This window comes from Pteropus alecto, unplaced genomic scaffold (assembly GCF_000325575.1).
Source record: "Pteropus alecto unplaced genomic scaffold, ASM32557v1 scaffold92, whole genome shotgun sequence".
Taxonomy (NCBI): Eukaryota; Metazoa; Chordata; class Mammalia; order Chiroptera; family Pteropodidae; genus Pteropus; species Pteropus alecto.
Window position 1 is genome coordinate 13346917 of NW_006432447.1, and position 17601 is coordinate 13364517.

Here is a 17601-nt window from a genome sequence, read left to right on the forward strand (position 1 = left end):
GTTTCTTCATGGGCAGAGTCAGAGAGAAACGAACCTCCTCAGGCCTCACTTCCCTAAGCATTTTAGTTTTTATCTAGTTTACTCTTCAGTGCATGAGGTGGTTCTAAACAGTGGTTTTCAGATGGTGGAGGGAAGGCTATGTCCTCCCTCTCCCCTCAGCCTTCTGAATACAGGAGCTTCCACCTCTATTTCAGAGCAGCTCTTTCTAATTATGATTAAGAATTCATTTGGGTAAAAAGTGTTTTATGGATTTAAAAAAAAAAAAGTGAGGCACTGGTTTCGACAATAAATCATGGCATGTTTTTCATGAGTTAAACACACTGTGTTTCATATTACGGAGAATCCGAAGGAATTTATGTTATGTTATAGACCAATTGCTTTCATAACTTATCACAGAAAGGAGATAAAAACATTGGAAGGTAAAAAGTCTTAAAAATTACTTCTGTAACTGACATAAAAATCTTGACCTAATTGTCTCCAGAATGAGGCCTATCTCCCAAAGGCTTCAGACTGACCTCAAAGAAAATTTTACACAGTCTTCAGAAAAAAAAAAAATGACCTGGCAAACATATCATTAATTTTGGACATCTTTTAAAAGTGATGAAACCATATATTGTATAGCCAAGTATAAAATAATAGACTTATATATTAATTTTTGTGTTCACAGAAACATATATGTCATTTTTCTATGATGTAAATTGTTTATACTCTTAGAAAAGTTTAGTCACTTCTTTTCTATTTGATAATGTAATAATAGTATTTTCAAGTGTAGATGTATCATAAGATTTATTCTGTAATACAGAGCACCAAATTTCCTTTCTCCTAACTTTTAAAAAATGCTCTGTAGAGTGTGTGCACGTGCACACTCATCACCAGTGGCCCATAACTCTGCCTTTCCATTACTTCTCTGCATTAGAGAGAAACTTAACTTGGGTGGCCTCTGCTCCTCTGATTTTAACTCCCATTAATCTGGCTTCCTCCTGGACATTTGGAAGGCTCACTCTCTTGGTTTTTAATCCTCTTAAGTTTCTGACATTGCTTTTGACCAGATATCTTAGTTTGAGCTCCCTTGGAAGCAGACTGCAAGACAAAGATTTCAGTGCACGTAGTTTATTTGAGATGAAGGTAGGGAGTGGAACAGTGAGACGAGAGGAAAAAGGGGCTAATGAGGAGTGAGTTACTAAGCCAGCTCTCACTGCGGGCAACCAGTGCTTAATTCTGCAGGGGGAAATGTGGAAGCCTGTGTAGAACATGTACCTCACAGTTGTTCCACCCAAGGGATGAGGGAGGGGTATTTATACTGTAACTTCTTTAGTCTCTGATTGAAGTCTGCTCTTTAGGGACAAGTGGATGGCAGAGGAGATTATAGTGACAGGAAAAGGCCTTACGTGGAGAAATGCAGCTGCTGGTGGTTGGAAGCCAGGCGGTATGCTCTGAAGTGATAGGGAAGGAAACATGCATTAGGATACCAGCAGCATTCTCTATCCCAAGCTCCTAATTGAGCTTCGTGTTTTAATGACAGGAGCACAGTAGTTTCTGGAGTAGACTGACCTGTGTTGACACTTAGCAAATATTCCTCAATAACCTTTAGTTCCATCTCCCTTTAAAAGGGCAAGGAAAAGCTTATCACTCTTCTATATTTTTGAGTGTTTCTTTAAAGATCATCTCAAGCACTTCTGTCCAAGCATTTTAAGTCAGCATACCACAAGCTAACACCTAGGAGCATCGTGCTTGAAGTGCTGGTACCTGTTTATGTGGCAAGTGTAGTGATAGGTGCTGGGAGTATAGAAGTAAGAGACATGATCCTGGCCTGGAGGAGCTCGAGGGCTAGTGGGTGATTACTGGATGACTTATCTAGAGAGCCCTTTTCAAGTGAGAAAGAACTTGAAGTGAATCAACTAATCGTGAAAAAAAAAAGTTTGTGGTCACTTTGGAATTTGGGTCAAACAGTCTTCACTTTTACACCCTGGATCTCCCTTGTTGGCTGAGTGACATTGGATGACACAGCATCCAGTCTTTCTGAGCCTCAGTTTTCTCAGCCATAAAATGGGATTACTAATACCTATTTCTTGGGCTTGTTTGAGGATTAGATAAGATAACCTTGAAAAATGGACTGGATATGGCTAGAAGAGAGTCCAGGGAGAAGGCCCGTGGATAGGTTACTTAACTAAAGTAAGACAACAACAAAAGTAGGAAAAGTGGGTTTGAGTATGTGACTATGGAGGATATTGAATCTCAAGCTCCAATGGAAACTTGACTGTAGAGACAGTGAAGTTCCAATGTGTCTCAGAAAGGCTGAGGGAAAGGCTTTCATTCATTCTTTACACTAATATGATATTCTTGGCTAACTGAGTTATTCACAGGAACTAGAACTAAACTTTTAGGAAGCTTGATTTTATGCCCTCTGAACTACAGACCCACAAATCCTGGATCCACCTCTAGGATCATAGAACCCTCTTTAAATGGTGGAGAATTTGCTTATAAGGAAACATATAAGAATTTAACACTGTCATGATCAGACTTGGTGCCAACAAATTCTGGATCTTAAATTATACATTACTATTAGAATACATGAACCACTGGTTCATTTTTGGTGTTGGATGGGGAATATCAATAAGGTGACAGTCTCTTAATTATAAGTCGGTTTTGTGAGAAGACTTAGATCTTATAGGGGTTCAGAAATTTCCTCTATTTACAGTGCAATCTAATGGATTGGTGTTCTGGAAAATTCATGGGAGAGAATCTTCCATTTTGAAATCGAGAATGTTTGTTTTGCAACTAACTTCTCACATATGTTCCTTTGGTTTTTGTCTTAAGCTGCCCATGTTTCGCACTTGGAGAATGTGTCAGAGGAAGAAATGAACCGACTCCTGGGAATAGTGTTGGATGTGGAATATCTCTTTACCTGTGTCCACAAGGAAGAGGATGCAGATACCAAACAAGTTTATTTCTACCTATTCAAGGTATGATTTTAACATTCGAAAAGGCTTTTCTTCTTTCTCTCATTGTTCAGATGTGCTCAGTTTCTGTATGCCAGGTCGTGGGGTAGGAAGGCTCTCAGCCCATTATACATTTTGCCCTCCAAGTTTGGTGAAGCATGTGTTTCTTCACGAGGGGTTCTCTAAGATGGCACACCCTACATTGACCACATCATTCTCTCTGAGAGCATTCATACTTGTATGCAAAGTCAAATATCTTTATTTGCTTATACTTAAAGATTTCTTTCCATCTACCCATCCATTCATCCATTCGAAAATATTTATTGTACACTTGCTCTGTGCATGGCACTCATGTAGGCATGAGGGATAGATCAGTGGGCAAAACATTTGTGGAGTTTACATTTCATTAGAAGAGGCAGATGACCAACAAGTGAATAATATATTTATAGGTGGTGATAGGTGCTGTGAAGAGAAACAAAGTAGGGTAAGTGGAATCAGAATGGCAGGGATGGTAGTGGGTGGGGGACATGATAGGGAGGAAGGGCAGTTAGGAAAAGCCTCTCTGAGAAGATGACAGTTGAACAGACGCTTGAGTCGGGGGGATAGGAGCCATCTCTGAAAAGGGCTGGGGAAGAGCCTTCCAGGCGGCGGAAAGAATAAGCATCTAGGCTGTGCACTGAGCACCGAGTACCAAGTAAGTTTGATGTGATATGGGAACAGCAAGGAGGCCAGCATGGTGGAGCCCAGGCAGCATAGGGGAGGATGGGAAGAGATGTGGTTGGAGGAGATGTGGCACGAGGGCCTGAACTCTTTCACTGCCAGGGGAGGCTCAAGAGTTTCCAAATTTGTTTTGGCACCTTCTCACTATTCTCTGTGTCTTGTCGACACCAGTCATCCATCGATTATTGCTACCACTCCCCATGGCAGCCTCTTTGTGGCTGTACCTCAGCTCCGTCTGGGACACGTTCCTTCCCTTTCCCCGAGCTTCTGATTGCAGGCAGGACCGACAGATGTGGGAGGGAGATTGGTGGTAGAAACCCATAGAAAACTTCAGGTTTCCAAAAATAGATTCATAAATGAGGCTGACAGAAGGAATAATTTTAAAAAATCTCACTATTCAGGGCATTGTTGATTATGTTGTAGTGTGTAACCCTTATAAGGATCTTTAAAACCAAAAAATAAAACACTCCACTCAGAGCTGACAGCCAGGAAAAGTTTGCCTCTTCTAATGAGTGCTCTGCTTCATTTTATATGACAAGGTTAGATAAATTTTCCATTGAGTTCCGTCTTTTACTTTGGCTGCTGGCAATCTCAGTGCAAATTTTGTGCCCAATTTTTGTAGCTTTTTTTTGATCTGAATTTACTTGGTACATCATTTCTCCTTCTCCTTCTGCCTTTTTATCAACTGAAAAAAAAAAAAGTACTATTGGGGCTTTTGGAGTAAATAGGATATGATAGGAGTGGGAGGAAGACTTATTTTTAAATTTTGGGGTCATGTGGTAACGTTAACTCTAAAAGGTTAATGGAGGGAGAGAAAGAAGAAGAAGAAGAAAGAGAGAGAGAGAGAGAGAGGGGAGAGAAAGGGAGGGAAGGAGCACGGGAGTACAAGGGAGAGAGGGAGAAAATGAACAACTGAATTCCCCACAGCCATTAGTAGGCACTAGGCTACTCCAGGTGACAGCTTGTTGACATGGCTCTGAGGCCCGAGTCATCCAGATTGAACCCTGGCAGGTTCATACTGTTTAGAGCTTCTTTGGAAAAAGACCTTAGTAGAAGAAAAACAACATCTGCATGACTGCAGCTATTATTTGTCTTGGAACTCAGCTCCCTGGCAGTCCCCTGCCGCCCTGCTGGAAGTGAAGGTGGTGTCAAGGTTTCCATCCTGTCAGCCTCCTTTTGATTCTGTTTATAACCAACCAAATAAGCCAGAAAGCACTGCTCTGCTTTGAAGTACATTTTCTCTATCTCTTTCTTACCTTCCTTATCTTTAACAATGCAAATATATTTGCTCGGAGAACAAAATCCAATATAGTAAGCATCCTACCCCCTTGGCCCCACAAAAATCATTGTTTGAGCAAATAAGTTCTAAGTCATCTATTAGCTTTTAAAAGGCAGTTCCTGTGTCTAATATGTCTCAATAATTTAGTTAAAATGCATTATGCATTTTAGTAGCATTTAAAAAACTTTCAGTCTTAGATCTTGAAAATAAACTCAATGAAAATTTGCTTTCTAAAGCTCAGTTGCATCCTAGTGCTCATAAATGTGGCTCTGGAGCCCAGCTATCTGAGTTTTAATCCGGCTTCATCACTTACTAAATGTGACTTTGGGCCAGTCGTTCTCCCTAGTTTTCGTATCTATAAAATACAGACAATAATAGCACCTACCTTAAAAGGTTGTTATGAGTATTAAATGAGATAATACATATAAAGAAGTACAAAGAGTACCTGGCAGAAGTAAGGATGCAAATGATTGCTGCTATTAAATTTTTATATATGCCTACTTATCCAAGGTCCATCTTTGTAGACATTAAAAAAACAGAAATTCAGCATCTCCATAATCTATCAGTTTATCTCCAAATTGAAACTCCCAACGGTCCAAGTTCCCGAATGGTTTTATTTTAACTGGGCAAAAAAAGTAGGCCATCAGAATTATTTATATTTCAGTTTTATGATCAATTTTTATATATCCTTAGATTCACATACAGTTGACTTATTTGTTTTTGTAATGATAGGCATAATATATTGATAGCATCAACAAATGTTCCATGCTAGTAATTTACATGGCACCTCTACAGGGAATTGAGGCCCTTGTAAGCCACACCCAGTGGGGACACATGGTTAGCGTCAGCCTTGGTGGGGGGGGGTCATCTATTTTCTTTAACTCCTGGGAAAATGGTTGCCATGTTTTGTTTCTATTGAAAAGGCAATAAGTGGAGAAAGGAGGGAAACAAGTGACTTAAATAAATGCAAGGTCATATATCATAACAGGCCCACATGTAGAGATTCAAGCAAAGGTTGAAGGTAAAGAATTTCAGTATTAAATTTATTTTCAAATTAGGTCTTGATTAGTGGCTCTTTGTTCCCTTTTTGCTCTGATATTTACTCTGAGGGCTTTAAATTCCAGTGGCAGGGATTAAGAGCAGTGTTTTGTTTTGTGGGTATTGAGATGCTAGAACACTTGGCCTGCATTCTGTGGATGGAGAGGAAATGAAAAAAGACCGCAACAGTGAAAGTTGCCAGTTGAGAGTCCTGCAAATTTCCTTCCCAAAGAGCCTGGGCCCTCGATTATGCATATGACACGCAGCTGCTACAGACAGCCCTCCGCTCCCCGACCTCACTTGTGCAGAATGGACCTTGGCCTTTCAGGGGCCTAAATAAGACCCTCCAGACCATCAGAACACCTGCGCTGGTCTAGATGGGCATGTGCAAAGTGTGCACGATGTATACCAGGCCTCTGGGTCAGTGGAAAGGCAGAAAGAGAGTGGGGAGAGGGGAAAGTGAGTAGGATAGAGGTGTCTGGTGGCTACTGCTGGGTGCTCTAGGCTGCTCAGAATGTGAAAGGTGTCTAGTTTTTCATAGCTTTGGCCATGGGCATGAAGGAAGATTTGTAGTCACCAGTTTTATTGATTAAAGGATTTATTTACATGTAGTTGAGATAAATAGAATGTGGTAACTTCCCTTCAAAGGCTCTGTGTGTGTGTGTGTGTGTGTGTGTGTGTGTGTGTGAGAGAGAGATCAATCAATCGATCAATTAATTGATTGTTTTTTAAATAATTTCTTTGCAGCTCTTGAGAAAGTCTATTTTACAAAGAGGAAAACCTGTGGTTGAAGGCTCTTTGGAGAAGAAACCCCCATTTGAAAAACCTAGTATTGAACAGGTAAAAAGAAAAAAGAGAAGCTCCTCCCCCAACCCTGCCTTTTTTTTTTTTTGTTGCTTTAAGGCCGAGCAAACCTAATCCTCCTTTGACATCTCCATACCTGTCTTTCTTCCATCCTCCATGCCTGGCTTAGAGATGTTCACCAAGTCTTGGACCCTTTGTCTCAGAAGTGAATACTTAATTTAATAAATGATGTAGCTCTTGTCTTTTAGGGTTGCTGTATACTCAGAATTCACTGTGTATTTGGGAAAGGAAAAAATTAAGTAGACCACGAAGTTTGTAAGAACACATAAAATGTGCTTTTTCTTTACATTGATATTTTAAAATTAAGTCTTCGTCCTTTTGTTTGGCACTGTCTGAAAAAGCCTATTGAGCTGAGGGAATTCAGTAGCAGTTGAAAAACATCATAAGTCCAGCAAAAAACGCAAAAAAAACAATGAGATTTAGTATCTGAAAACTGACTTCCTGCTAATTATGATTCCTGGAAAGAAGCTGATTTACTTGGGGAATCTGTTGACATGTTTAGACTTTTTCTGGTAGGTGTTGTCGGTATCTCTCATCAGCATCACTTTTTAGCCTGTCACTGTTTGGCCGAATAAATCTTAGATACTCTTGACTGAATTTCTTGATGAGATTGATTACAGAAGACATGATATCAGAGTCCTTACAAATAAATGTATTTTTATCAATATTCAGAAATTTTATTTTTTCTCCAAACCCTATTCAATAAGAATTCATTGTTCTTCTATTTGAAATTAGATTAGTGGGCATATTCTGCAGAAAAATTAATTCACAGATTCTTTAAAGAGCTCATAATTTTGAATAAGAGTTTTTTTTTTGGAGGGAGTGAGCTTGCCGAAACTGCAAGAATGTTAGTAAAGAGTTTAAATGCTAGTGGTGTTTAAGTTCTAGTGGAGTTTAAGTTCAGTGGAAGGCATGCCAGTAGCTTTTTGATTAAAAGTTTGCTAATGTAAAAACATAATATTTATCCAAGAACCTCATTGAATGTGAGCTACTCTGTTGATTGTACAACCAGAATTATTCTGCAAAATAGTCATATTTTATTGTTTAAGAGGTTTTGACCTTTTCAGGCTGTGATTTTGATTTTCTCTTCAACGCTCCAGGATTGCAGCAGGCATAGAATCGCAACTCACAGCCTCTCTGTTTTGTCACTTTTCATCCACTGTGATCTAAGGCACAATGCCCTCTGGGCATTTCTGTTTTCTAATAGGGAAAAGGAAGAGATTTTTGTGACTAGAGAAATGTCTGTTCTTTTGCTAATAAACCACCAGTTGTACTGGCTGTGTGGGTGTTCAGAATTAATATGATTGCAGAGCTACATGAATAAATTGCCTTCCCTCCTTTTAAGGGTGTGAATAACTTTGTACAGTACAAATTTAGTCACCTTCCATCCAAAGAAAGGCAAACAATAGTTGAATTGGCAAAAATGTTCCTAAACCGCATCAACTATTGGCATTTGGAGGCACCATCTCAACGAAGACTGCGATCTCCCAATGATGATATTTCTGGATACAAAGAGAACTACACAAGGTAACCAAATGAACAGTTTTTTTCCTTTGGCTCCATAGAATGCATGTTGCAGACATAAAATTGTGCTACTTGTCTTTATAAACAGAGGGTTGCCCAGTTATCACAGTGGCTCCATCAATTCAGAGAGAAGGTCTCTATAATTTAACTCTCCAGACTTCTACTTTTCATTAATATCATTATATTTTTTGAGGGAACGGAATAAGGGATCCAAATCATCTCAACCTGTACTATCCAATAGGATAGTTGCTAGCTACATGTGGCTGGCTGTTCAGCACTTGAAATATGGCTAGTATTAGTTGAGATTTCGAAGATCGTACAAAAACAAGAATGTAATATATTTCATTTATGGTTCTTTCTATTGAATGATTACATGTTAAAATGATAATGTTTTGGATATAGTGGACTAAATAAAATATATTAATTTCACCTGTTTCTTTTTACTTTTTCAATGTGACTATTGGAAAATTTTAAATTACATATGTGGCTTATGTTGTATTTCTGTTGAACATCACTGATCTAGATAACTATAATGTGACCTCGTAATTATTATGTAAAAATTTCACTCATTATAAAAAAGCAATGACCATGAATATAATGTTAAAGCATTTTTTTTAAAGAAGGAAACATCGTTATTCTCCCAGTATCATGATAGAACTAATATCATTATACATATTGTCTTCCAGTCTTTGCCCCTTTAAGTAAATGTTTTACATTAGTTAGAATGAAAGAAAATATAGAATTTGCATTCTTTTTGTCCCCCTACTTGTCATATCAAACATTTTACTGCTTACATTCAGTCTATTGAGTGGATATATCTTAATTTACCTAACCATTTCTCTGTTGGTGGACATCAGACTGCAGGTATTCTTAGATTGCACATGTATTTTTTTCTAAAGTGGGAATTTATTTTTATTGCTTATGAACTGCAGAATAACTAAATTGACTAAAAATCTTAAACATTGGCTATACAAAATATAATGACCTACACTTATTTTCATTTAAGTAAGAAAGTGATTTGATTGTATTCATCATACTTATAGTTTTCCCCATATATTTTGTAGGCAAGCTTGCTCCAGGGGGTATTATGGAGCATGTATATTTATGATTTAAAGTAGGCAATTTTTTATAGCCTGTAAAGACCACTTATACCCAGGTTATTTTCTGTAACAACAGATGACATGTAGGAATGGGTATAGTTTAAAATAAGCTTTCCTCTCTGATCTCTGACCTGATTTCATGAGGTATACTCCCTTTCCCTCTCCTCCCCTCCTTTACAGTATATAAAATTTGAGTTATAAAGTATTTTCTCTTAATGAGTGACATTTAGAGGAATTACACATTTCTTCAAAATCAATATTTTAAATTATATCTTCATTTCTACAAATTCAGAGTTTTACATTAACCATAGCTTCTATATTATAATTGTTGTATATAGTAGTTGAGATAATAAATCTCTCAAAAATAAATATCTTTTAACCTCATCTGTGAATGATTGACAAAGCTGAATGTTTGTCAAACCCAGACCACTGAAAATATTTTTAATAGGGGAAAAACGATTTCATCAAGAAGGAGAATTAAATGGGAAGTAGCATGGGAGATATTATTGTATTTTAGAAAGCAGAATAAAAATACTATGTAGCACTTGAAATTTACAAAGAAATCTTAAGGAGTGGTAAAAACAGAAAACAAGCTTTGGAATGAACCATGAGTTTGAATCATGGCTCTATCCCTTTCTAATTCTGTTCTCTGTAGACTAGTTACTTTACCTCCTTGACCTTCAGTTCCTTCTTCTGTCCAAGTCTTATGAGTGTTGTGAGTGTTCCAAGAGGTGGTTTGTGCGTAGTGTCTGGCACACAGAAACAGGTGCTAGGAAGATGCTAGTCATCGTTTTCCTCCCACACACATTGTTCTCTAAAACTCAGTCACTACCAACACGGGACTTGTAAGCTAGAGCATGCACAATTGAATGAGAGTGTAATTCTTTGACTATCACTTTAGAAACTGAGATAACAAGGAGTAGAAAGACAGCAGCCGAGTCCTTTCCAGTCCAGCATCCTGAGCCGACAGTGAAGTCAGAGGAGTGGAGTCCGACAATGGTGAAGAGAAACCCACTGAGAGACTGAGATGAATATGCTCTGATGTGTTCTGAAACCTGCTGATTTCTAGGTGGAATGTAGACCAGAAACCTCTGTTAATAATACATAAGGAAATGAAGTTAACAGCATCTCCCCCACTTCTCTACCATCACGCCATGACAAAGAAAGGGAAGTAAAAACGACTTGTGAAAATTATGAGCAACAATAATTGTTTCAGAATAAAACTTCACTGTCATGACCACTTGGGAGTTTAAAAAACCACACACCACTGCAACATGGTGTCTTACTGATATTAATCTTCTCAAAATGGGTAATATTACAGGCTGCAGGCACCACTAGACATTATCTTGATGTGTAAGTGAGCCTCAGGCCCTGTAATGCTGGTTTAGCATATAATTTACAGCAGTTGTAGCTGTTAGAACAAAGGGGCCGAAAACTTCTGGAACACACAGCATGAAAATGGGGTGAAATAAGATTCTCTGTGGAAAAGACTGGACTCAGAAAATGATTGTATTCATTATAGAGCTAACCTTTGAAGATTTATCCAGTAAAATATTAAACGCCGATTGAACAATAGAACTGCTTAAATTACTTATACTCTGTTCTGAATAAAGGAAAAATATAAATATTTTATAAATTGAAAATATTTGACATTAATGTTAACATATACTTAATATTAATAATATAAACATTTATTAAATATACATTCTCTGTATCCCCCAGAAATCACTTAGTTTTAGAAAAACAACTGGAGAAATATTTTGAAGTTCCTTGAATTTCATGATGATGCACTAATATAATCCTATGAAGAATAACCTGAAAGTAAAGTGTCAGAGTAATATGACTTCTTAAAATACATCTGGCCAACAGAATCTGCTAAAGGAAAGTGGCAAATGATTAGTCTTAGATTCTGAATTGTGCAGAACTCTTGAAAGTTAATGTTACCCTCTAATGGGGAGATGTTTCATAAGAATACAGAACGAGTTAGATGTAACTAAGTTGATTTTAGTGAAACAGTTTTATGTAACCATTGTTCTGTGAAGTATAGCCTATCACATTGCTTACTGAGTATCATAATTAGGCTTGTAAGTCTAGGACAGTATTTATCAGGAAGCATGGAAAGAACAGTAGATTAGGGGATAGGAGACGTAGTTTCGAGTCTGGACTCTAGTGGTAACTAGCCTTTCGTTCAGGGTAACTAGGAGAGGTCACTTAATTCCTGAAATTTTTAAGACTTTCAGTCCAGCAAGTAAGCAGGATGATATTGTCTTCTGCCTTCAAACCCCATTTCTATTCATGTTTTAAAGAAAGCAAGGTGGTTGCAAATCATCGTGATGCTGTAAAATATCTAAGAGAGTTATTTGAACAATCAGTAAATTGTACACACATGCCATATTTATTAGGCGTGCAAAAATGAATGAACTAGTTTTTCACTTCTTTTTAGAAGACCTGAAACCAGTCATTTAGGTGAAATCTTTTTCTGCAGTTAAGTCTTTGGAGGAATGTGTTTGCAGAGACAAGGCACACAAATTCTCATTTTCTTCTTTCCATCTCACTACATACAATGACCATGTTTTTTATTAAAACAGCACTAAGACACCACACTTTGACTCAGTCAGTGTTATCAAACTGTGCACTTTACAGATATATAAAATAAGATTAATCTTAGACATAAAAAAAAAAAACTTTAAGAAGAATAAACTGAAGTCTATAAAAAATTCTCGAGGAAATGAATGGAAACTTACTATTTGAAAAATTTTACTAGATAATAACAATTGATGCTTCTATCCTGGGAAGAATAAATGACCTAGTAAGCATCTTTTGGATAACATTTTATGATTTTATGATAATATTCATAACTACCAAAAAATAACATCAGTCTTAAGTAGAGTCTAAGACATCTGTGACCTCTCCATAGATGGAAATTTTCTTTAGACTCAAAATCAGCTCTGCCTAATAGATAAATAATGTGAACCACATATGTAATTTAAAATTTTCTGGTAGCTATGTTTTAAAAAGGGAATAAACAAGACATTAATTTTAATAATGTATTTTACCCAATATATAAATATAATCATCTCACTGTGTAATCAATATGAAACATTATTGATATATTTATACTTTCTTTTTTTTGTACTGTCTTTCAAATCTAGTGTGTATTTTATACTTACTGCATGTACATTTCATTACCTAAATTTTACATGGTTGAAGCTAAATGGAGTCCTACCAAAACAATAAAGTTGTGTTTAATGGAAAAATATTTCACACTGTGTCCATTTAAAATTAAATTTTAAATTGGTTGAAATTAAATAACATTAAAAAATTAAGCTTGTTGGTTGTACTAGCCACATTTCAAGTGCTCGGTGGTTACATGTGGCTGGTGGCTGCTATAGCAACACAGGTATAGAACATTTCTGTCATCATAGATAACATTTTTGGACAGTTTGGGTCTGAATCATTAAAACTTTAAGTCTTTCGTTGAAGAAGGTTGGACACATTTTAATATTAAGTCTTACAGATAGCGTTGTGGTAACCTGTCTCATGAAATGGAACTTTTGATTATTAGGTTTGGAACTATAACTCTAATATTTGTAGTTTTTTTGGGAGCTGGCTTCCCTTGAATTTCAAATAGGTTTTTAACTTCATTAAGTGGCCACAGACTAACATCTAGCAAAGATTAGCCTTGAAGGTGATGAATTTCTATATGAAGTGTCCCATGAATTACAAAATAAATGCACTTCCAAGCTTTTTCTGCTACCAAAATCGCTGTTTCTGACATGACAAGATACAACACATCACATAAGATGCCCATTTTGGTAACGTAATCATAAAATGATATTTGAGTGTAAATTATTAAAACAGAAAAGTTGAGAGAAGAATAGAAATAATAACAGGGTTTTATGGTTAATTTTGTATCAAGGCAGATGGACTAACACTAATGAAAGTTTTCTTTCCCAAAGATGAAACACTACCACTACCACCACACACAGGGGAAATATGAAATAATACAGAAGAGGGGGAAAAAAGCCAATAAGCATGAGTAAAATAATATTATTCCACTCTTTATTAAGGGGTTGAAAATTCCTGGGGGAGCTTTCTGTGGCTGTTTGAGCACATTAGAGCCCTTCTCCCCACTTTAAAGGAGATCAGGAAGACACACAGAGAGGAGAGGTTTTAATTTTTAGGAAGCAGACCTGACTGGAAGAGTATGTTTGTATCTGCTGCCAAGGAATAAGGGTCTGTGCAGTGAAGCTTCTGACCCTTCTTTGGTCTGGTGCTGCTCTCTCTGACGCCCCCTGTAAATTCCTGTTGCTGGGTCCTGGGAATTTGAGATCTTGGGAGACCAAAAAGAAAGAGGGTCGATTTTGAATAGCTTCTCTGGGCCGAATGAGCTGTGCCCTACATAGCTAGTGTACCCCAGAACTGTGGTCAGACCTCAAGGAAGCCCCTGGTTTCCCTCTGGGTCTGGGCACTCCTCCAGCCTCGTGCACCGCCGGAGTGCATATTTGACTTTGAGCCTGAGTCATTGAAAAATGTACCTAAGTGACAGATGGTGGGAGCTTATTACTTCCTGCGTTTTGACTGAGTTTTGAACAGTCTTGAAGATCTTCATCTTCCCACCAAAGCTTCAGGGGTATGTCGAGTGCCATATAGGCATTTTAAAGAAACTTTAAATTTTACTCAGAGGAGTAGATGGTGCAATTCTTTTTTTTAAGTTTATTTATATTTATTTTAATTTTTTAAATTACAGTTGACATTCAGTATTTTATATTAGTTTTGAGCGTACAGCATAGTGGTTAGACCTTTATATAATTTACAAAATGATCCCCTCAATAAGTCTAGTACTAGATGATTGAATTCTGATTTTTTCACAAAAGGGTATTACCCTCAGTTCCCCTTTAATTTCTTTAAACTACCAGTTGATGTGCCAGAAAATCTAATTGCACTAAGCACTTTCCATATAGTATCTCATATAATGCTTCTAACAACCCAGCGAAGTAGGTTACTGCTCTTCCCATTTTCCGGGTAAGGAAATGGAGACTTAAGAACACTGTTACATTCCCAAAGTCATGCAGCCAGTTAAGCAGCCAAGCAGGGATTTGATCCCAGGGTTGTCTGACTGCAGGACACTGCACAGTACTACGAAGTGGAACAATTTTCATAGAATTGGACCCAAGTAGTTGTATAAGAGCGAGCTGATCTAACTCCCAAGTTTCATTAGCCAATAGTGATGGTATTGTTTGTCATTGCAGCCCTAGTTTCTTCTGCTGTGGTTAATGGTATGAGAGTAACCATAATTGGATATTTCAGATGATCTTAGGGTTTAAGAGGTACTGATGATGCTTGTTTCCTCTTGTCGCAGGTGGCTGTGTTATTGCAACGTGCCACAGTTCTGTGACAGTCTGCCTCGGTATGAAACCACCCAGGTGTTTGGGAGAACACTGCTTCGCTCAGTCTTCACCGTAATGAGACGACAACTCCTGGAACAAGCAAGACAGGAAAAAGACAAACTGCCACTTGAGAAACGAACTCTAATCCTCACTCATTTCCCAAAGTAAGGGAGTTCTCTTGCCGGTCTTCGTTTAATGCAAGGGCTCGAGATTAATACGTACAGGCCAAAGCCTGCATCAGTAACAAGATCAGGAATGATAAGGAAAAACATCTCAGGATGAAGGAGGAGAGAGAAGGGACCCTCTCCTCAGCTCCCTTTTTGAGTCCTCTTGAGTATTAGACAGTTCATCTATTATTAGCTTGAATTTGTGTTGACTGTTATCACAGTTCTTTTAGCCCCACCTCATCCCACCTGGGTGTCTTTGTCTCTGAGTCTCGTAGAATGGGGTGGTGCTTTGTTTTGTGTATTCAGCTGCCAGGAAGCTAAAGGGGAGGATGGGAGGGAGTGTGCAGAAACAGTTTCCATCTACTCAGAAGTGCAAGAGAGCTCAAATAGCTGTGTTTTTCCATCCCAGAACTCCATCCTTTTCTGTGACTGGTGAATCGCTCCTGCCTCAGCAGTAGTAGTCCTGCCCCCTCACTGTAAACTAGACTCCAAGGGCAAGGCTGGACAGGAAGAGAGAGGCCTCCTTTAGAATGATCTTTGTTCCTCTGTGCTCAGTTTCTGGTAGAATATACATATTCTTGGGCACCTTGCTTCTTGCACCTGTCAGAACTTCAACATATAAATATGTAATCATTTAAATATTTTACTAATGAAGGCCATGTGTCAAAGGAATAGGCCTTGGAAATGCTTTTTAAATCTAAGAACCACATATTTAAGCTGAGTGGCTGCTGGCGAGAGGGCCTGAGTGTGAGCTGATGACTTGTCATGGAGCAATGACAGCAAGACGTGAATGAGACAGTTCCTTTGTGTCAGTCTGCCTGGAGCAGCACTTGGTAGGGAGGTAGACGTTATAATTTAGAAAGGCTTTCTGTGTATGAGAGAGCCTTCCTTCCCCATGCCACTGAGACCTGCTGGCGTAGAGAACAGAGGTTAAGAGAGGAGGCGTTATATGATTCTTTGACCAAAGATGGACGAAACCCTCTTTTAGTTGGATATATACCTACAGGTTTGGCAGCCGAACTAGTTTTTTATTATAAAGTTAGTATTACTGGGTTACTCAATTTGCGTCTCAGGAATGACAGTTTTAATTTTAAAAATAAGATCTAAAACAACAACAGAAATGGTTTTGGATAGAAAATGACTGAAAATTCCTTCATAGTTTAACACAAATCCTAAGCCTTAGGTAGAGGAGGCCATGGGTAATTCTGATGAGCTTTCGCTGAATGTCCAATATTCACACATCAGTTCTTACTGTCCTGATTTTCAATATTTTCTTGAGGAATCCAACAACTGAGACTGAGGCATGACAAATATTTTGGCTTACTCCAGAAAGAAAGATTCAAAAACAGTTAAGCTGCAGTTTGGATTTTGCCCCTAAATGGGTTATGAAGTCTGGGCATGCTCATGTGGCCGCTTCTTAACTGGTCTAAAGTCTTTTTAACTGGTCTAAGACTTCTTTCTCTATTACATTTGCTATGTAAGCAGCATTTTATGTTTTCAGATTATAGTTGTCAGTCTGTCTCTAAGCCAAGGGACAGAGAGGTCCCCCCACCCCCACCTTTGATGGTGCTTAAAGAGAAATTTTAATTACCTTGCATTGTAACAGTCCCCACCATCCCAAGCAAATATATTTCTCTTCTTGCAGATATTTGCTAATTATAGTGTGTTTTGTTCCTTCAACTCAGAGTTCTGGCATGCTTATTCTGTTGAGCTAAAAAATCAATGCCGCTTTCTTTTCTTCTCTGTTACTAATGGTAGGGTAAAACTACCACCCACTTCTCCTTTTAAATCCCTTTTCATGGTCTAGGGCAATGTTTGAGGCTGCTGAGGATTTATACCTACAGGTTTGGCAGCCGAATCACACATGCGGAAGCCCGAGGTGTTGGTCGAGCCTTGGCAAAGAGAGAGAGGGTTGCAGTAGGCTGCTTCACAGCACCCAGCGAGGTTGCCGTGGTTCCGAGGCATTTTCAGGGCTTACGTCCTCATCAGCCTCCTCTTCATATGTTGCCCTTTCTTCCACTTGGCTTTAACTTGTGCCTTTCCCTCATTGGCCTTCTTACAGAGTTGTTGTTAATGAGGTTTGGTATCTATATTTCATTCTAAAAGTGATAAATGTGCATGTTGATGGAAATTTGGTTAAGAAGAACACCAGCCATAGCCTTACCACTCTTCACTACCTTTAATGCTTTCTGTTTTTTCGCCATGTATTCTTTTATTCTACGTATAATTTTGTATCCGCACATATAAAACAAGCACTTTCACATGTCATTATAGGAGACTGTTCTTTATTATAATGATATAACTATATGTTCTTTATTATAATGAAATAACACACACACACACACACACACACACACACACACGTTATATAACACACACATAATTATTTGCCTAAATTATTAATGGCGTTTTTCTTTGTTGAGTCTCAGCAGAGCTTTGTGAAGAGTCTTCTGATTATATAATTACTGATAAAGAAGGAGCCTAGAAAAGGAAAGAAAATTTACTTCCATGATAAAGGGCATTTGGGGAAATCTCGAGGGCTGTGCATAGGAAAGGCAGAGTCTGCTCAGGAAAAGGAGA

At 38.0% G+C, this 17601-nt stretch overlaps 1 protein-coding gene across 1 annotated transcript in view; it reads left to right on the top strand.

The window, feature by feature from the left end:
• KAT2B (lysine acetyltransferase 2B) overlaps nucleotides 1–17601 on the top strand; it is a 66125-nt gene that overhangs the window by 15616 nt on the left and 32908 nt on the right. Inside the window, exons 4-7 of the mRNA XM_025043606.1 lie at nucleotides 2818–2963; nucleotides 6724–6816; nucleotides 8186–8367; nucleotides 14827–15018. Of these exons, the coding sequence (XP_024899374.1) occupies nucleotides 2818–2963; nucleotides 6724–6816; nucleotides 8186–8367; nucleotides 14827–15018 (613 nt within the window). The remainder of the gene's footprint in view (nucleotides 1–2817; nucleotides 2964–6723; nucleotides 6817–8185; nucleotides 8368–14826; nucleotides 15019–17601) is intronic.